This window comes from Ceratotherium simum, chromosome 24 (genome assembly GCF_057802395.1).
Source record: "Ceratotherium simum simum isolate JZ-2026a chromosome 24, ASM5780239v1, whole genome shotgun sequence".
NCBI lineage: Eukaryota > Metazoa > Chordata > Mammalia > Perissodactyla > Rhinocerotidae > Ceratotherium > Ceratotherium simum.
The window spans coordinates 27,786,970-27,802,138 of record NC_141923.1 but is presented as its reverse complement, the minus strand read 5'-3'; the positions used below and the strand labels follow the sequence as shown (position 1 = coordinate 27,802,138).

At 35.9% G+C, this 15,169-nt stretch overlaps 1 protein-coding gene across 16 annotated transcripts in view; it reads left to right on the top strand.

Annotated features, from left to right (window-relative positions):
* The window catches only part of TTLL5 (tubulin tyrosine ligase like 5), a 300,941-nt gene that overhangs the window by 87,402 nt on the left and 198,370 nt on the right, over positions 1 to 15,169 (top strand). For 13 of the 16 annotated variants that reach the window (XM_087448166.1, XM_014784427.2, XM_014784432.2 and 10 more), the window contains 2 exons: positions 7,250 to 7,312; positions 12,345 to 12,383. In XM_087448166.1, the coding sequence (XP_087304292.1) occupies positions 7,250 to 7,312; positions 12,345 to 12,383 (102 nt within the window). The remainder of the gene's footprint in view (positions 1 to 7,249; positions 7,313 to 12,344; positions 12,384 to 15,169) is intronic. The other 3 variants (XM_087448160.1, XM_087448159.1, XM_087448164.1) reach the window with 1 other exon arrangement.

The window sequence follows — 15,169 nt, the reverse complement described above, 5'->3', positions numbered from 1 at the left end:
CCTTTGCTAAGAGTTTTTATCAGAAATGGATGTTGGATTTTGTCTGATGCTTTTTCTGCACCTCTTGAGATAATCATATGGTTTTTCTTTTTTGGTTTGTTAATATAGTGAATAACATTGATTTTTGAAAGTGAAACCAACATTGCATTCCTGAAATAAACCCCGCTTGGTCATGATGTATTACCCTTGTTGAATTTAACTTGCTGAAATTTTATTTAGAATTTTTAAATCTGTGTTCATAGGAGGTACTGGTCTGTAGTTTTCTTTTATAATGTCTTTGCTTTCAGTATGAGAGTAATGCTGGCATTATAGAATGAGTTGGAAAGTATTCGCACCTCTTCAATTTTCTGGAAGAATTTATGGAGAATTGGTATTATTTATTCCTTGATTGTTTGGTAGAATTCACCAGTGAAGCCATCTGGACTAGGAGTTCACTTTCAATTTCTTTAACAGATACAGGGCTATTCGGGTTATCTATTTCTACTTCATTGAGCTTTGATAGTTGGTGTCTTTTAAGGCATTTGTCCGTTTTCATCTATGTTGTGTTTATAAGCATAGAATTGTTCATAATATTCTCTCGTCATTTTAATATCTGTAGAATCTGTAGTGATGTTACCTCTCTCGTGTCTGATATGAGTAATTTGTTTCTTCTTTCTTTTTATCCTGTTCGGTCTGGCTAGAGGTTTATCAATTTTATTGATCTTCTAAAAGACCCAGTTTTTGGTTTCATTGTTTTTTCTATTTCTAGTTTCTTTACTTCTACTCTGGTATTTATTATTTCCTTTCTTTTACTTCCTTTAGGCTTCATTTGCTTTTTCTTTTTTTTCTAGTTTCTTTAGGTAGAAGCTAAGGTCATTGATTTGAGACCTTTCTTCTTTTCTATATAAGTGTTTAGTGCTATAAATTTCCTACTAAATATTGCTTTTTGCAGCATCCCACAAATTTTGATTGTCATATTTTTGTTACTATTCTATTTAAAATGCTTTTTAATTTCTCTATTAATTTTATCTTTGGCCCATGGGTTATTTAGAAGTGTGTTGTTTAGTTTTCAGATATTTGGGAGTTTTTCTAGAGATCTTTCTGTTAATGATTTTCAGTTTACTTCTGTTGTGCTCAGAGAACATACTTTGTATAACTTGAATCTTTTAAAATGTATTGAAACTTGTTTTATGGTCCAGAATATGGTTTAACCTGGTAAATGTAGCATGTACATTGAAAAGAATGTATATTCTGCTGTTGTTGGGTAGAACATTGTATAAATGTCCATTAGGTCAAGGAGATAGACAGTTTTGTTCAGATCTTCTCTGTTTTTACTAATTTTGTCAATTATTGAGAGTCTGGTGTTGAAATCTATTATAATTGTGAGCTTGTCAATTTCTTCTTTTGGTTCTGTCAATTTTGTTTTTTATGGATTTTGGAACTCTGTTATTAGGTATGTATGCATTAGATTTGTTATGTCTTCTTGATAAATTGATTTCTTTATTGCTGTGGAATGTCCCTCTTTATCCCTGATAATGTTCCTTGTCCAGAAGGCTACTTATCTGCTATAATATGCCCACTCCACCTTTCTTAAGACTAGTGTTTGCATGGTATATCTTTTTCCATTGTATTACTTTTAATCTGTCTGTGTCTTTATATTTAGAGTGGATTTCTATAAAAGTAAAAATTCCTGCCATTTGTAGCAACCTAGATGAAGCTGAAGGGATGATGCTAAGTGAAATAAGCCAGAAAGAGAAAGACAAATATTGTATGATCTCACTCATATGTGCAATTAAAAACAAAAAGTAGAACTCATAGAAACAGAGAGTGGAATGGTGGTTGCCAGGGGCAGGGGGTAGGGGAAATGGGAGATGTTGGTCAAAGGGTACAAACTTGCAGTGATAAGATGCATATGTTCTGGGAACCTAACGTGCAGCATGTTGGTATGGTTGAGGTTAAATATGCCACGTTACTGTTTGTTTTCTTTTGTCCGATGTGTTTTTTGTATGCTTTTTATTTTCTCCTGCCTTCTTTGGATTAATTAGTGTTTCCTGCCTCTTTGTTTTCCTTTTTTTTTTTTCTTTTTATTGTGGTTGCTCAGGGGTGACAATATGCATCTTTTTCTTATCACAGTGTACCTTAAAATAAAATTATAATATTTCATGTATAATTTAGGAATTTTACAACCAATAGACTTCTATTTTCCCTTCCTGTGCTTTGTGTTATTGTTCTCATACATTTTACTTCTGTATAAGTATAGGTTATAAATCCTACGGTACATTGTTATTTTTGCTTTGAACAGCTTAATTTAAGGAACTTTAAATATGAGAAAAGTCTCTTATATTTACACATACGCTACCATTTCAAATGCTGTGCTTCTTTCGTGCTGATCTAGGTTTTTATCTGGTATCGTTTTCTTCCATCTGAGAAACTTCTTTTAGGATTTGTTGTAGTGCAGTGAATTCTCTCAACTGTTGTTTCTCTGAAAAAGTCTTTCTTTTCATTTTTGAGAGATGTTTTTCATTGGTTATAGAATTCTAGGTTGACACTTTTTTCTCCAGCACTTTAAAAATTTTGTTCCATTACCTTTGGCTTGCATTTTGCTGATGAAAAGCAGCATACAGTAATTATCTTTGTTCTTCTGTGCGTACCGTCTTTTTTTCTCAGCCTGCTTTTAAGATTGTTTCTTTTTTTTTTTTTTTAGACTATAAACTTTTCATTTATTTTGATGAAAAATTTCTATAATATACTAAAAAGAAAGTTTCAAGGGTCAATGAACTAGGAGTGGCTATTTGATCCCCACCCCCAAGACCTAAGTGGATCTGTCTTCTAAATTATCCTTTCCACTTTCTGAGTATTTGCTACTCACTGCTGCTTCTTCCTAATATATGTGACTGTGACATATCTCTACTGTTTTCTTCTTTTTTCTCTCTTTCTTTGCTCTTCTTTCTTCATAGCTCATCTATTTCCTCTTTTCTCTACACTTTAAGATTGTTTCTTTATGACTGATTTTCAACAAGTTGATTATGACATATCTCCTGGTGTCATTTTCTTCATATTTCTTCTACTTGGGATTTGTTGAGCTTCTTGGTCCATGGGCTTATAGTTTTCATCAAATTTGGAAAACTTTTGGCCATTATTCAAATATTTTTTCTATTTGCCTCCTCTCCTTTCTCCTTTTGGGACTCTGGTTACGTGATAAATTGGTTATTGTATTACAAGTCTGTCTCTGTTCACTTTTTTTAGACTTTTTTCTTTCTTCATTTTGGGTGGTTTTCTATTTCTCTATGTTTCTAAATTCATTCATCATTTTGTCTGCAGTGTCAAATCTATTAATTCCATCCAATGAAGTGTTCATTGCAGATATTTTATTTTTTATCTTTAGAATTCCCATCTTTTTCTCTATATCTTCTTTTTCTCTTTTTCATTACTTTTATGATTTCCTTTAGATCCTTGGGCATATATTATAGTATTTATAGTAGCTGTTTTAAAATCTTTGCTTATTCTGTTATTTCTGTCATTTCTATGTCTGTTTCTATTGACTTATTTTCCTCTTATTTATGGGTTATATTTTTCCTGTTTCTTCACATGTACAGTGATTTTTTTCTAAGAAGAGTAGCCTGTTGCCGGTATTTTTCTCTCTTTTTTTGCCCCCTCCCCGGAGCCCCAGTACATAGTTGTATATTCTAGTTCTCCTATGTGAGCCGCCAAAGCATAGTTACTGACAGGGGAGTGGTGTGGTTCCGCATCCAGGAACTGAACCTGGGGTGCTGAAGTGGAGCGCACTGAACTTTAACTAGTAGGCCATCAGGGCTGGCTTACATGATTTTTTTTTTTAATTGGATGCTGCACAATGTAAATGTTGTATTGTTGAGTGTTTGGATTTTATTGCCTTCTTTAAACCCTGTTGAAGATTTTTCTGGTCAGATGCTTAAGTTACTTGTAGATCAGCTTAATCTTTTTCAGGCTTATTTAAAAGTGTTTTTATGGTTTGTTTAGATTAGCTTTTTGTTTAGTTCTAGGATAGTTCTACTACTAAAGACTCTTTTGGGGATGTCTGCTAAATGACCCCCATATTCAGTGAGATCTCTCCATTCTGGCTGGTGGGAACTCGATCAATTCGCAGCCCTGTGTGAACTCTGGAAAGTATTCAGCTTACACTTTCTCCTTAATGTTCTTTCCCCTGACAGTTGCTCTTTGCCCAGCCTTGTGGACTTTCACCCTCTGCCTGAGCAGATTTGTATTCCCCTAAAGACTTATAGGGTCCCCTGGGATGATTTTTGGATTTCTTCTTATGCATAGCTTCTTCTTCTCCAGTACATTGCTCTGAAAATTGTAGCTGCTTCCTAGACCTTTGATCTCTGTCCTCTCAACTCAGAGACTCTTGGGCTCTACTTAAATTCCCCCTCTCTTCATAGTCTGGAAATTGCCTTTCGGCAGAAAGGTAGAGCCCTCACAGGGCTCACTTTATTTATTTCCCCCTTTCAGAGATCCCAGTCCTGCACTGCCAATTGTTTAATGTCTGAAAATAGTTGTTTCATATATTTTGTACACTTTTTTAGCTGTTTGTGGTAGAAGGGCAAGTCCTATAGCAGTTATTTTCTCATATGTAGAAGCAGACTTCTATTGTTTAGTTTTAATGGCTTTTGAACTTTTTCTAAATAATGATGGCATAGTATATGTACTCTTGCTTTTTTCATTCAATATTATGTTATTAAGATTCATGTTTTTACATGTAGCTATAATTCGTTATTTTTCCCTGCTTTATTATATTCTTCTGTTTGTTTATACTGCTGTTAAATTTTCCATTCTCCTGTTGTTGGTATTTGACTTCTTTCTGGTCTTTTGCTGTTAAAGACAGCTGTGCTATAAATATTCTTGTATGTGTCTCCTGGGGGTATATCTAGGAATGGAATTACTGGGCCATAGGATATGTGAGTGTTCAACTTTAAAATATAATGCTAAAAAAAAGATAATGCTAAATTGTTTTCCTAAGTGACTGTAAATTTACACTCCTGTCAGTGCTGCATAAGAGATCCTGTTGATTTATATCTTCTCAAGATGCGGTACTGTCAGACTTCTTAATTTTTTGTCAATCTAGTGAGTGTAAAATGGTATTTAATTTTGTTCTTGATTTGTGTTTCTCTGATTACTAGTGAGATTGAGAATCCCTGTGTTTGTTTATAGGTAATACATTTTTCTTCCTCTGGTGACTGGCTTTTGATTTAGTTGGGATATTAGTGGTTCTAAGTATAGAGCCAGAACTTAGAGGAATGAAAAATTAGAGGGAGAAAGAACCAGTTTTTGTTTGTTTGGGTTTTTTTTGTTTTGAAAACCCCACTGTTCATAGAGAAATCTTCCTTTTATCTTGCAAAATATTCTATCCATGTAGTACACTTTATAAAGACCTAGAAATTCAACAGAAAGATATTACTTGGGTTTTCTTCAAAGTTAGATAGAAGTATATTTTTTGATATGTTTTTGAAGAATTTGAATATTTGAGTTCCTAGAAAACATATGTTTTAAATAACAAAACTGGAACCCTCCAATCTTGAGTAGTTCAAGAGGCAGGACCTTAATTTGAGTGCCTTTTTTTAAGAAACCAGTTACAAGTAATGTTGGAGTCTATTAAGGAGTCCAGTAATGATGCCCTTCTTTACTGATTTGGTTCTGGACCAATGGAGAAATAAGACAAAGACTAAGATAGTTGGAGGCCAAAATTTTACCTTCGTTACTGATAAAGTCTAGGTTGGGAGACTTCATTATATCTATTTGCGAGCAAATGTACTTTCCCTTGAACTTCAGAATTGGACAGATATACATGCCCATTTGTTAGACTGAGCTGTGTGTGAGGAGTACCTGACACTATAGGAGCAGCTGTGGATATGTACTTCCTAAGAGGAGATTATCTCTCAAGAGAAAGAAGGGAGATGCTCATTGAAGCACATTCTGTTTGTTCTTCCTAAATTGCCAATCTGGTAAGTCACTCCACCTCTCCTAGGGCCTCTGAGAAAAGAGGCAGAGAGAGGCCAAGAATATTATACTAATTCAGCTGCCTTCATGTAGAGTGGGGAAGATGTGTTTATCTACTAACAAATATGCCTTTTTATTAATATATATTTATTGAGTATTAAGCAAGTGTCTAGCACTATGCTTGGTGTTTTGGAGTATAAAACAAATATTAGATGGGATCTCTGCCATTTGAAAGTTGACAGTATGATTATGGAGAAATTATTTATCCATATAATAAAAATAGCTCATATTTGTATAGTTCTTTGTAATGTACTTTATACATATTGTTCTTCCCATTTTAACGATAAGGAAAGTAAGGCTCAGGAAAGTAATGTGACTTGTCCATGATCACATGGTGGGACTTGATTCAGGTATTCTAACTCCAGATTCTGCTTTTTTCCCATTGCATCATGCTGCTTTCTGAGAAGAACAGTTTTACTCTATGAGATGGTCTATGACAGGTCCCTCATACAGTAAAGGCCAGGGTGGTTCAGACAAGGGCATCTCTGTGGACTTGGGGCAGTCACATCAGGGAAGGCTTCGTGTAGCAGGGTGGACTTGAGCTGCTTCTTGAAGGATAGATTATGGATAAGTAGAGAGGGTATGAGGAGAAGGTGTGCAGACAGAGGCCAAAGGATCCGTGGAAGGTGGGTGTGAGAGGATTCTAAGGAGACTTGTCTGGCTGTGCTGCAGGATCCATGTTGGGGAACTGTGTGGGAAAAGTGTGAATGAATTGGTGGTGTAGATCATCCATCTTTGGAAAGCTTGGTAGAGAAAGTGTATGCCTCCTGCAGAAAGCATCAAGGAGCCATTCAAAGCTCTTGAGAAATAACATGATTTAAACAATCTTCTGTCTACATTTTCGTGCCCTTTATACATCTTCTGTTCCTAGCTTTATTTGACTTCTTTCCTAGCTATATATGATTTTTGGTGGTGGTTTTGTTTTTATCTTACAGTTTTATCTTCTGAATTTAGTATATCACCTTTTATTAATCCAAGAAATCCTGCCTTTTCGTTCTTTTTATTTTCTAAATTAAACCCTTTATTTTTTTCATTTTATTATATTTGCTGCTACTCTAGTGTTTTATAATTTTAATTTGAGCAGCTGTCTCCTCCTTTGCCACTTTAAAGACAGTATATTTCTTTAGAACAGTATATAAGTAACCTGTCACTTCTGTGCTTGATTCGTGGTTTTATTCTATATTTTCCCTTTTTAACTAAGCTTAAGAAATAACCAATTTCTTTCTTTGTCTTTCAGGTCCTACCTCGAACACAAGACCTCCATGAACTATATGCTGGCGACACGTCTATTCCAGGACAGGTGAGGATTTGCTAATCTTATAAATTTAGTAGAACTAGATCATAAAATTAGGAGAAAGTACATGCAAAAGAAGGAAAGAGGCTTTCTAGGCTTTATAAAATCTTCAGTAAAATCTGTGATAGAAAGGGCCTTGGAGAAAACACACTGTAATACCTTATTTTTTCAGAATTTATTAACTCCCAGCACTTTGTAATATTTTCAGAGGCCACAAATTAAACCATAAGGGTCTTTAAGCAATCTTGACAGATGCCCTAAACTTTATTCTTCTTAAAGGAAAGCCCTTACTCAGTACCTTTTTACTTTAGACACAATTTTAACAGACATGATTGTCTGTTTTTCTAGATTAGAAGAGATTATAATGATCAGGTTAGAGAAGGTAGAGGGGAGGTAATTCACAAAATAAATACAGTGAGAGTTGTAAGAAATGACAACTGATAACCTTAACACAAGGGAAGATAGGAGGAAATGATGGAAAACAGACACTGGAATTCAAATAGCATGACAATCAGGGTCTGTCTAGTCCCACACACTCTTGTTGCCCCTGAGGTATAACTGCATTACAATACATTTCAGTAATTGACTAACAAAATAAGGAACCTTAGTTATTTTGAGAAATCTATATTATTTTCAGGATATATGTACTTTTTTGCAGGATTCTTTAAATAGGTACCCAGATTTCATCTGTTTCTTGCAATCTATTATCTATTATCAGGAAATATATGAGATTTGCAGTTTCTCTCTATAAATCTCTGGTTATTACCATTGATTAAGTAGTCACAATGTGTAGCTTCTATGAAAGAGATCTTCAGATTTACTTACAAGACACAGAAGCTCAGTTCTTTATATATAACCTGCCCCCTCTGCCCCCCGGAAACTTTTACAAGGCTCCTTTGTCTTTAGAGTTCAGATAATTTACCAAGATGTTATCTGCTATGTTACCTTTCATTATTTTGATTTTGCAGTGAATGAGTCCTTTCAGTCTGAAGATTTAAGTCTTCCAGTTGTGGGAAATGTTCCCTCATCCTCTCTTTCCTCTCCTTGTGGAACTTCTGTTAGATGAATTTTGGATCTTTTGCTATATCGTTGTATTTCTTTACTTTTTTCTCATACTTTTGATCTCGTTGTCTCTTAGCTTTAAATTCTGGGACATTTCTTGAACTTTGTCTTCTAAAACTCGAAATTGATCTTCAGCCCTATCTATTTTGTTATTCAGTACCAGCACAGGAGAGAGTTGTTCAATTTACTTTTTTTCTTTTGGCAAGTATGATTTTAATATCCAAGATCTATTTTTGCTTTCTGACTAGTTTTCATAGTTTATGGATGTAATTTTTTTGTGAGTATGTGAGGAAGATCAGCCCTAAGTTAACATCTGATGCCAATCCTTCTCTTTTTTTGCTGAGGAAGATTAGCCCTGGGCTAACATCCGTACCCATCTTCCTCTACTTTATATGGGACGCCGCTACAGCATGGCTTGACAAGCGGTGTGTCGGTGCACGCCCGGGATCCAAACCTGCAATCCCCGGGCTGCCGCAGCGGAGCACGCACTTAACCGCTACGCCACTAGGCCGGCCCCGGATGTAATATTAAAATGATTCTGGTACCAATTCCAGGAGTGGGGGCAGGTTTCCTCCCCAGCACCAAGCAATTGCACCCTGTTGGTGTTTGAGAATTCAACTCAACTCTGATACTATCTACCTGGAGATTAGCATCAGATTCCACAGTTTAAGGGTTCAGTCCTATAAGACTCCTCCCCCACTTCAGATGCCACTCGCAAGCCCAGGTTGTCACCTGTGCTTCTGCCTGACTGGCTACAGATTGAAGGTTCCAACGACCCCCTTCTTTGGACTTCAATTCAGACCTCAGTCAAAAGTCTAGGTTGTTACCTGTACTTCGGACTGACTGGCTATAAATCAGAGGTTCCCACGACCCCCTCCTTGGGTTCAGTTAATTTTCTAGAGTGGCTCACAGAACCCAGAGAAACATTTTACTTACTAGATCACTGGTTTATTCTAGAAGGATATAACTCAGGAACAGCCAGATGGAAGAGATGCATAGGGCGAGGTATGGGGAAAGGGCACAAAGAAATTTTTTTATTGTTATATTACTCCTAGGAGAATGCTTCATTCAATAACAAGACCCAACAGTGGGTCTGGTAACCACCATAATTTTAAAAGTGTGATAAGTGTTGGCAGTATTTTATAGACACCTGTAACAACTCTTAAAGTAAAATGAAAAAAGATGTGCTATTTCTTTTGGTAACAAAATCACACTTATACTACGGTGGAGGGTTTCCTATATGTATATGAAGGAAATGCTAAATATCAGAGAATTAATTTTTTTTCCATCCAAGTTGGTATACTCCCTGAATTCTTTCTTCAGGCCCTGGTAACAACTCCTGCTTATAGAGCATTCTAAAAACTTTGATTAAAAAAATATGAATTTCCCTCTTTAGTGAAGAAAGGCCCTCATGATTTACTCTTGCCTAGCTTTTTAGCCTAATCTCCACTTTTCCACATCAACCCACGGCCAGTCAGACCATATCTACTTGCTTTTTCATGCCTTCTTATCTTTACATACTCGCCATCCCTGGGAATGGCCTTCAGTTCATCCCTAAATTCTTCTAGCTATGTCCTTCATCCTCTTACCCATACTAGGAGGAGGTTCTCCCAGCCCTTCTCATCCCTCAGTCTGATTTAGATTCTCATATCATATCATAATTGCCTATTCACTAACTACTCTACTTTACAAGTTGACTTAAAGAGTAGGCACTTGGTTATGTTCATCTTTGTCAGTATCAAGAACCTACCACATGGTAGGCGCACGTGCAAAAACATGCATTGAAAACATGAAATTGTGTTTGTTGCAAGCCTTAACATCTTCTAGTAAGTTTGTTCTGTTCAGTTGGAATTGATGTTTTTCCTCTTGCAAATCTCATTGTATTATTGTCAGAATTACTTTCAAACTAATTCTCTAATCATTTCTTTTACGTTAATTTTATCTGCTTTCTCTGCCCTTCCCTGCTCATCCCCCACTTACCTATCCTGCCCTGGCAAACAGTATCTTACCTACTGTCTTACAGTATGACAGTAGTTTTATAATTTTTATTTATTTATTTATTTTTCCCCCAAAGCCCCAGTAGATAGTTGTACGTCACAGTTGCACATCCTTCTAGTTGCTGTATGTGGGACGCGGCCTCAGCATGGCCAGACAAGCGGTGCGTTGGTGCGCGCCCGGGATCCGAATATCCAGACCTCCCATATCTGGCTTTTTGTTTTACATTTAAGAATTAACATAAACTTGGTTTCTCATCAAAATCTTTTGAAGCATAAGTCTAATTTTTCTTTAAAGAAGGAAAACATTGTGATTGCCGTTTAATTAAGGGAAAACTGAGAGAAATCACGCGGGCCGCCAGCAGCGGAGCGCGTGCACCCAATCACTAAGCCACGGGGCCGGCCCAATTTGACAGTAGTTTTAACCCTGGCTGCCTATTAGTAACACCTGGGGATCTTATAAAGCATATTTATGCCCTGGCTCCACCCCTAGATTGAAGTATTGGTACTTACTAAAAGCTGCCCGGGGAATTGTGATGTGAAGCCTTGATTGCAAATTACTGGAGCAGACCGTTATCTGATGAAAAGGTTAAAATCATCTTGAGACTTTCTGATGATAAGGTGACAGTATTAGGACACTGGCATGAATAGAAGACATGGGAAGGGAAAGACAAAAAATTTTGGTGAAGACAAACTCTTTGCTTGATTTTCTATAGACAGAAAATCTTGATATTGATTGTATCTGTCTCTTTTAAACAAACCAACACCAAAGGTTACATGCTGTGTGATTCCATTTATATAACATTTTTGAAATGATACAGTTTTAGAATGGAGAACAGATTAAAGGGATCCAGGATTAGATAAGAAGTGTATGGGCGCTTTGTTGGGCCGGCCCTGTGGCTTGGTGGTTAAGTGCGCGCGCTGCGATGCTGGTGGCCCGGGTTCGGATCCCGGGTGCGCATCGAGGCACCACTTCTCCGTTCATCCTGAGGCCGAGTCCCACATACAGCAACTAGAAGGATGTGCAGCTACGACACACAACTATCCACTGGGGCTTTGGGGGGAAAAATAAAATAAATAAAATCTTTAAAAAAAAAAAAAAAAAAAAAAAAAAAGAAGTGTATGGTTAGAACAGGCCAACACAGGGGATCCTTATAGTGATGGAAGTATTCAGTATCTTTTCTGTGGTGGTGGATACATGAACTTACACAGTGATAAAATTGTACCGAACTGAACATACACATTCACAAATGAGTAGAGTAAAGCTGGGGAAATTGAAAAAAAAAGAAAAGAAAGAGTGTTAAGTGAAAGGAAATTGAATGAGGAGAGAAAGTTTTAAAAGAAAAACAAAAGCCAACTCAAACATGAATGGCACTCACTTCCTGTGGTTGAAGCCCAACTGTAGTTTAGAGATAAGGAAGAGCGTCTCTTTTTTGAAGAGATTTTTTTTTTTATTGTGGAGAACCTGTTTCTCGTGAGCAGTCTGTGTGAAGCCCATGAGAATGGAGATTGGTTTCTTTTCCTAATACAGTTCAGTGAAAATATAAAGAGCACTGGAGTCTGAGACCTAAGCCCTGAGTTCAAATTTAAACCCATTAAGCTCCAGCCTTGGGCATGTCACAAAATGATCGTATCCTGCTCCTTTGGGGCTAATAATAATCTTATTCACATGATTGTTGTGAAGAATAAGTGTGATTTGATTTGTGACTAGCTATATAAATGCAAGTAATTGTTATGATTTTTCTCCAGAATTCATTTGTCCTTTCCCTTTTGTTTTTTATTGATCCTCCCTCAAGCTTAGGTACTCTATTCTTTTCTGAGCATGTTCTCAATTCATCTGTCTGCTTCTCCCCCAATGCGCCTTCCCTGGCATAATTCCATGTTGAACCTCTGTAATACAAATCTCAAGAGTGTATGTGTATGAACTCAGGGGAAAATATCTGCACAGTGCTCTAACCCACTTGTCCTTTCTACTTCTGTAGGGGACACCCAAGAAGAAGCTTATTGACAGGAAGAACACGGTAACTGATTTTTGACAGTTGGGAAATTCTTTCCGTGTGCATAATGTGTGACCGTGCACGGACTAAGCATGATACTTTATATGACTATCTTCAGTTTGGCTCAGCTTGAATAGTAACATAAAAATGTTTCCTATAGAAACACTATTCTGTGGCAACTTTTAACTAACCAAGTTTGGGATTTACCTTTTTATAACTACAGGTATATCATTTCAGCTGATAATAGTAGTATCCTTGTTTGGCTGTGTGAGAGAGGTCAAAGTATTAATGAGATTTCAAGACTACTCTCATGTTAGATTCAAATAAGAGGTTACGTTTTGGCCTTGACATACCTGGGGCATACAGCTCTGCACTTCACAGGACTGAGTAGAACTGCTTCCAGTTTGCCACGGAACTAAAGTGTACAAAATACTTGTGCCTCTTCATTTTGGCAGAGGAGAGAAAGGTCTTAGAGGAAGGGCTGGGATAGCCTTGCCCAACTGAAGATTGCAACCCAAACAAAAGGTCTTAACCCTAAACATACCCTCTGGTTTGAGACATGACATGCATCCCCTTTGTGCTGAATTTCTTTAAAAAGCAAAGTGACAACAATAAGGAAGAGACCTCCCATATCTGGCTTTTTGTTTTACATTTAAGAATTAACATAAACTTGGTTTCTCATCAAAATCTTTTGAAGCATAGGTCTAATTTTTCTTTAAAGAAGGAAAACATTGTGATTGCCGTTTAATTAAGGGAAAACTGAGAGAAATCACGTATGTAGCTTGTTTCCAAATGAAAGTCACACTTAGTTTATAAGTTTTCTCCAGTGTTTAGTCAAGGAATGTGCTTCCTGCAGTATACTGCTATCAATTTGGAAATTAGAAAAAAAGTCTTAAATGACAAGAATATTTAAAGATCAGTAGGTTCTGTCCTTCATTTTCTGGCACTCATTTTATATTGCCATCAGTAGGGGTTTTTTGGTGGTATAGAGATGTAAGCAAATGAAAGGTGGCATATGATTGACCATATGCTGGAGTGTGAAACATTTAAAATGTCTTAATGCATTTAAAAGAATTAAAATCATACAGAGTGTGTTCTTTGACCACAATGGAATTCAAAATTAATAACAATAGAAAATCTCCAAATATTTGGGAATTAAACAACACATTTCTAAATAATCCATGGGTCAAGGAAAAAATCATGATGGAAATTAGAAAATATTTTGAACTGAATGTTAATAAAAGTATAATATTAAAATGTGTGAGATGTAGCTACAGTAGTATGTGTGGGGGGGAGTGGGGAATTTACAGCTTTAAATGCTTATATTAGAAAACAGGACTAAATCACTGATCAGTGTTCCATTTTATGAAACTAGGAAAAGAAGAGTAACCCAAAGTAAGTAGAAGAAAGGAAATAATAAAGGGCAGAAATCAATTAAATAAAAGACAGTAAGGAAAATTAGTAAAATCCAAAATTGTTCATTGATAAGATAGCAGAATTGATAAACTCTTAGGTAGGCTGATTTTGAAAGAAGAGAGACCACTAGTTACCAGTATTAGGTAGGAAAGAGTGGATATCACTATAGATCCTACAGACATAAAAAGGATATTAAGGGAATATCATTAACAACCTTATTCCACTACTTTAACAACTTAGATGAAATGTCTGAATTCCTTGTGGGGAAGAAACACTTAGCAAAACTGACACAAGTGGAAATAGAAATTTTGCATAATCCTGTATCTATTCAGAATATTGAATTTAAAGTCCAAACCCTTCCTACAAAGAAAACTCCAGGCCCAGTAGTTTCACTGGTGAATTCCATCAAGCATTTGAGGAATAATAACACCAATCTTACACAGACTCTTTCAAAAATATTGGAAGGGACACTTCCCAATTCATTTTATGATGCTAGCATAACTATGACACCAAAACCTGGCAAAGACATTAAACAAAAAAAAGAAGAAGAAGAAAATTACAGGTTAATGTCTTCATGAACATAGACATAAAATTTCTTAAAAGAATATTGGCAAATAGAATCTACCAGTATATAAAAAGGATAATACATATGACTACAGTGAGATTTTTCCCAGTAATGCAAGGTTGGTTCAACATTTGAAAATTAGGCAGTACAACTCACCATATTAAATAAAGGAGAAAAAACAGATGATTATTTTATTAGATGCAAAAAAAAAGCATATGATGAAATTCAACACGTTTATGATTAAAACTCTTAGCAAATCAGGAATAGAAGGGAACTTCATTAATCTAATAAAGGCCTTCTATGAAACACCTATGTCTAACATCATACTGAATGATGAAATATTGAAGCCTTTCCCCCTATGTTTAGTGATAAGGCAAGATGTCCACTCTCACCACTTGTATTCCCTTTGTCCTAGAGGTCCTAAGCAGTACAATAAAGCAAGAGGGGAAAAAAAGAAATAAAAGGCATACAGATTGGAAAGGAAGAAGTTAAATGTTTTTATTCTTAGACGATGTGATCAGGTTAGTAAAAATTCCTAAGGTGTCTACAGAATAACTATAAGAACATAGAAATGCACTCGTCTTGGGATACAAGGTCAATATACTAAAATCTGTTTTGTTAATATACTAGCGGTAAATAATTGGAAAATGAAATTTGAAATTCCATTTACAATAGCATTTTAAAATATGAAATTCTTAGGGATAAATTTAATAAAATATGTTTGATACTTATACAGTAGAAGCTACTAAATGTTACTAAAAGAGATTAAAGAAGATCTAAATAAGTGGAGAGATGTTATGTTCACATATTAGAAGATTTACTGTTGGGG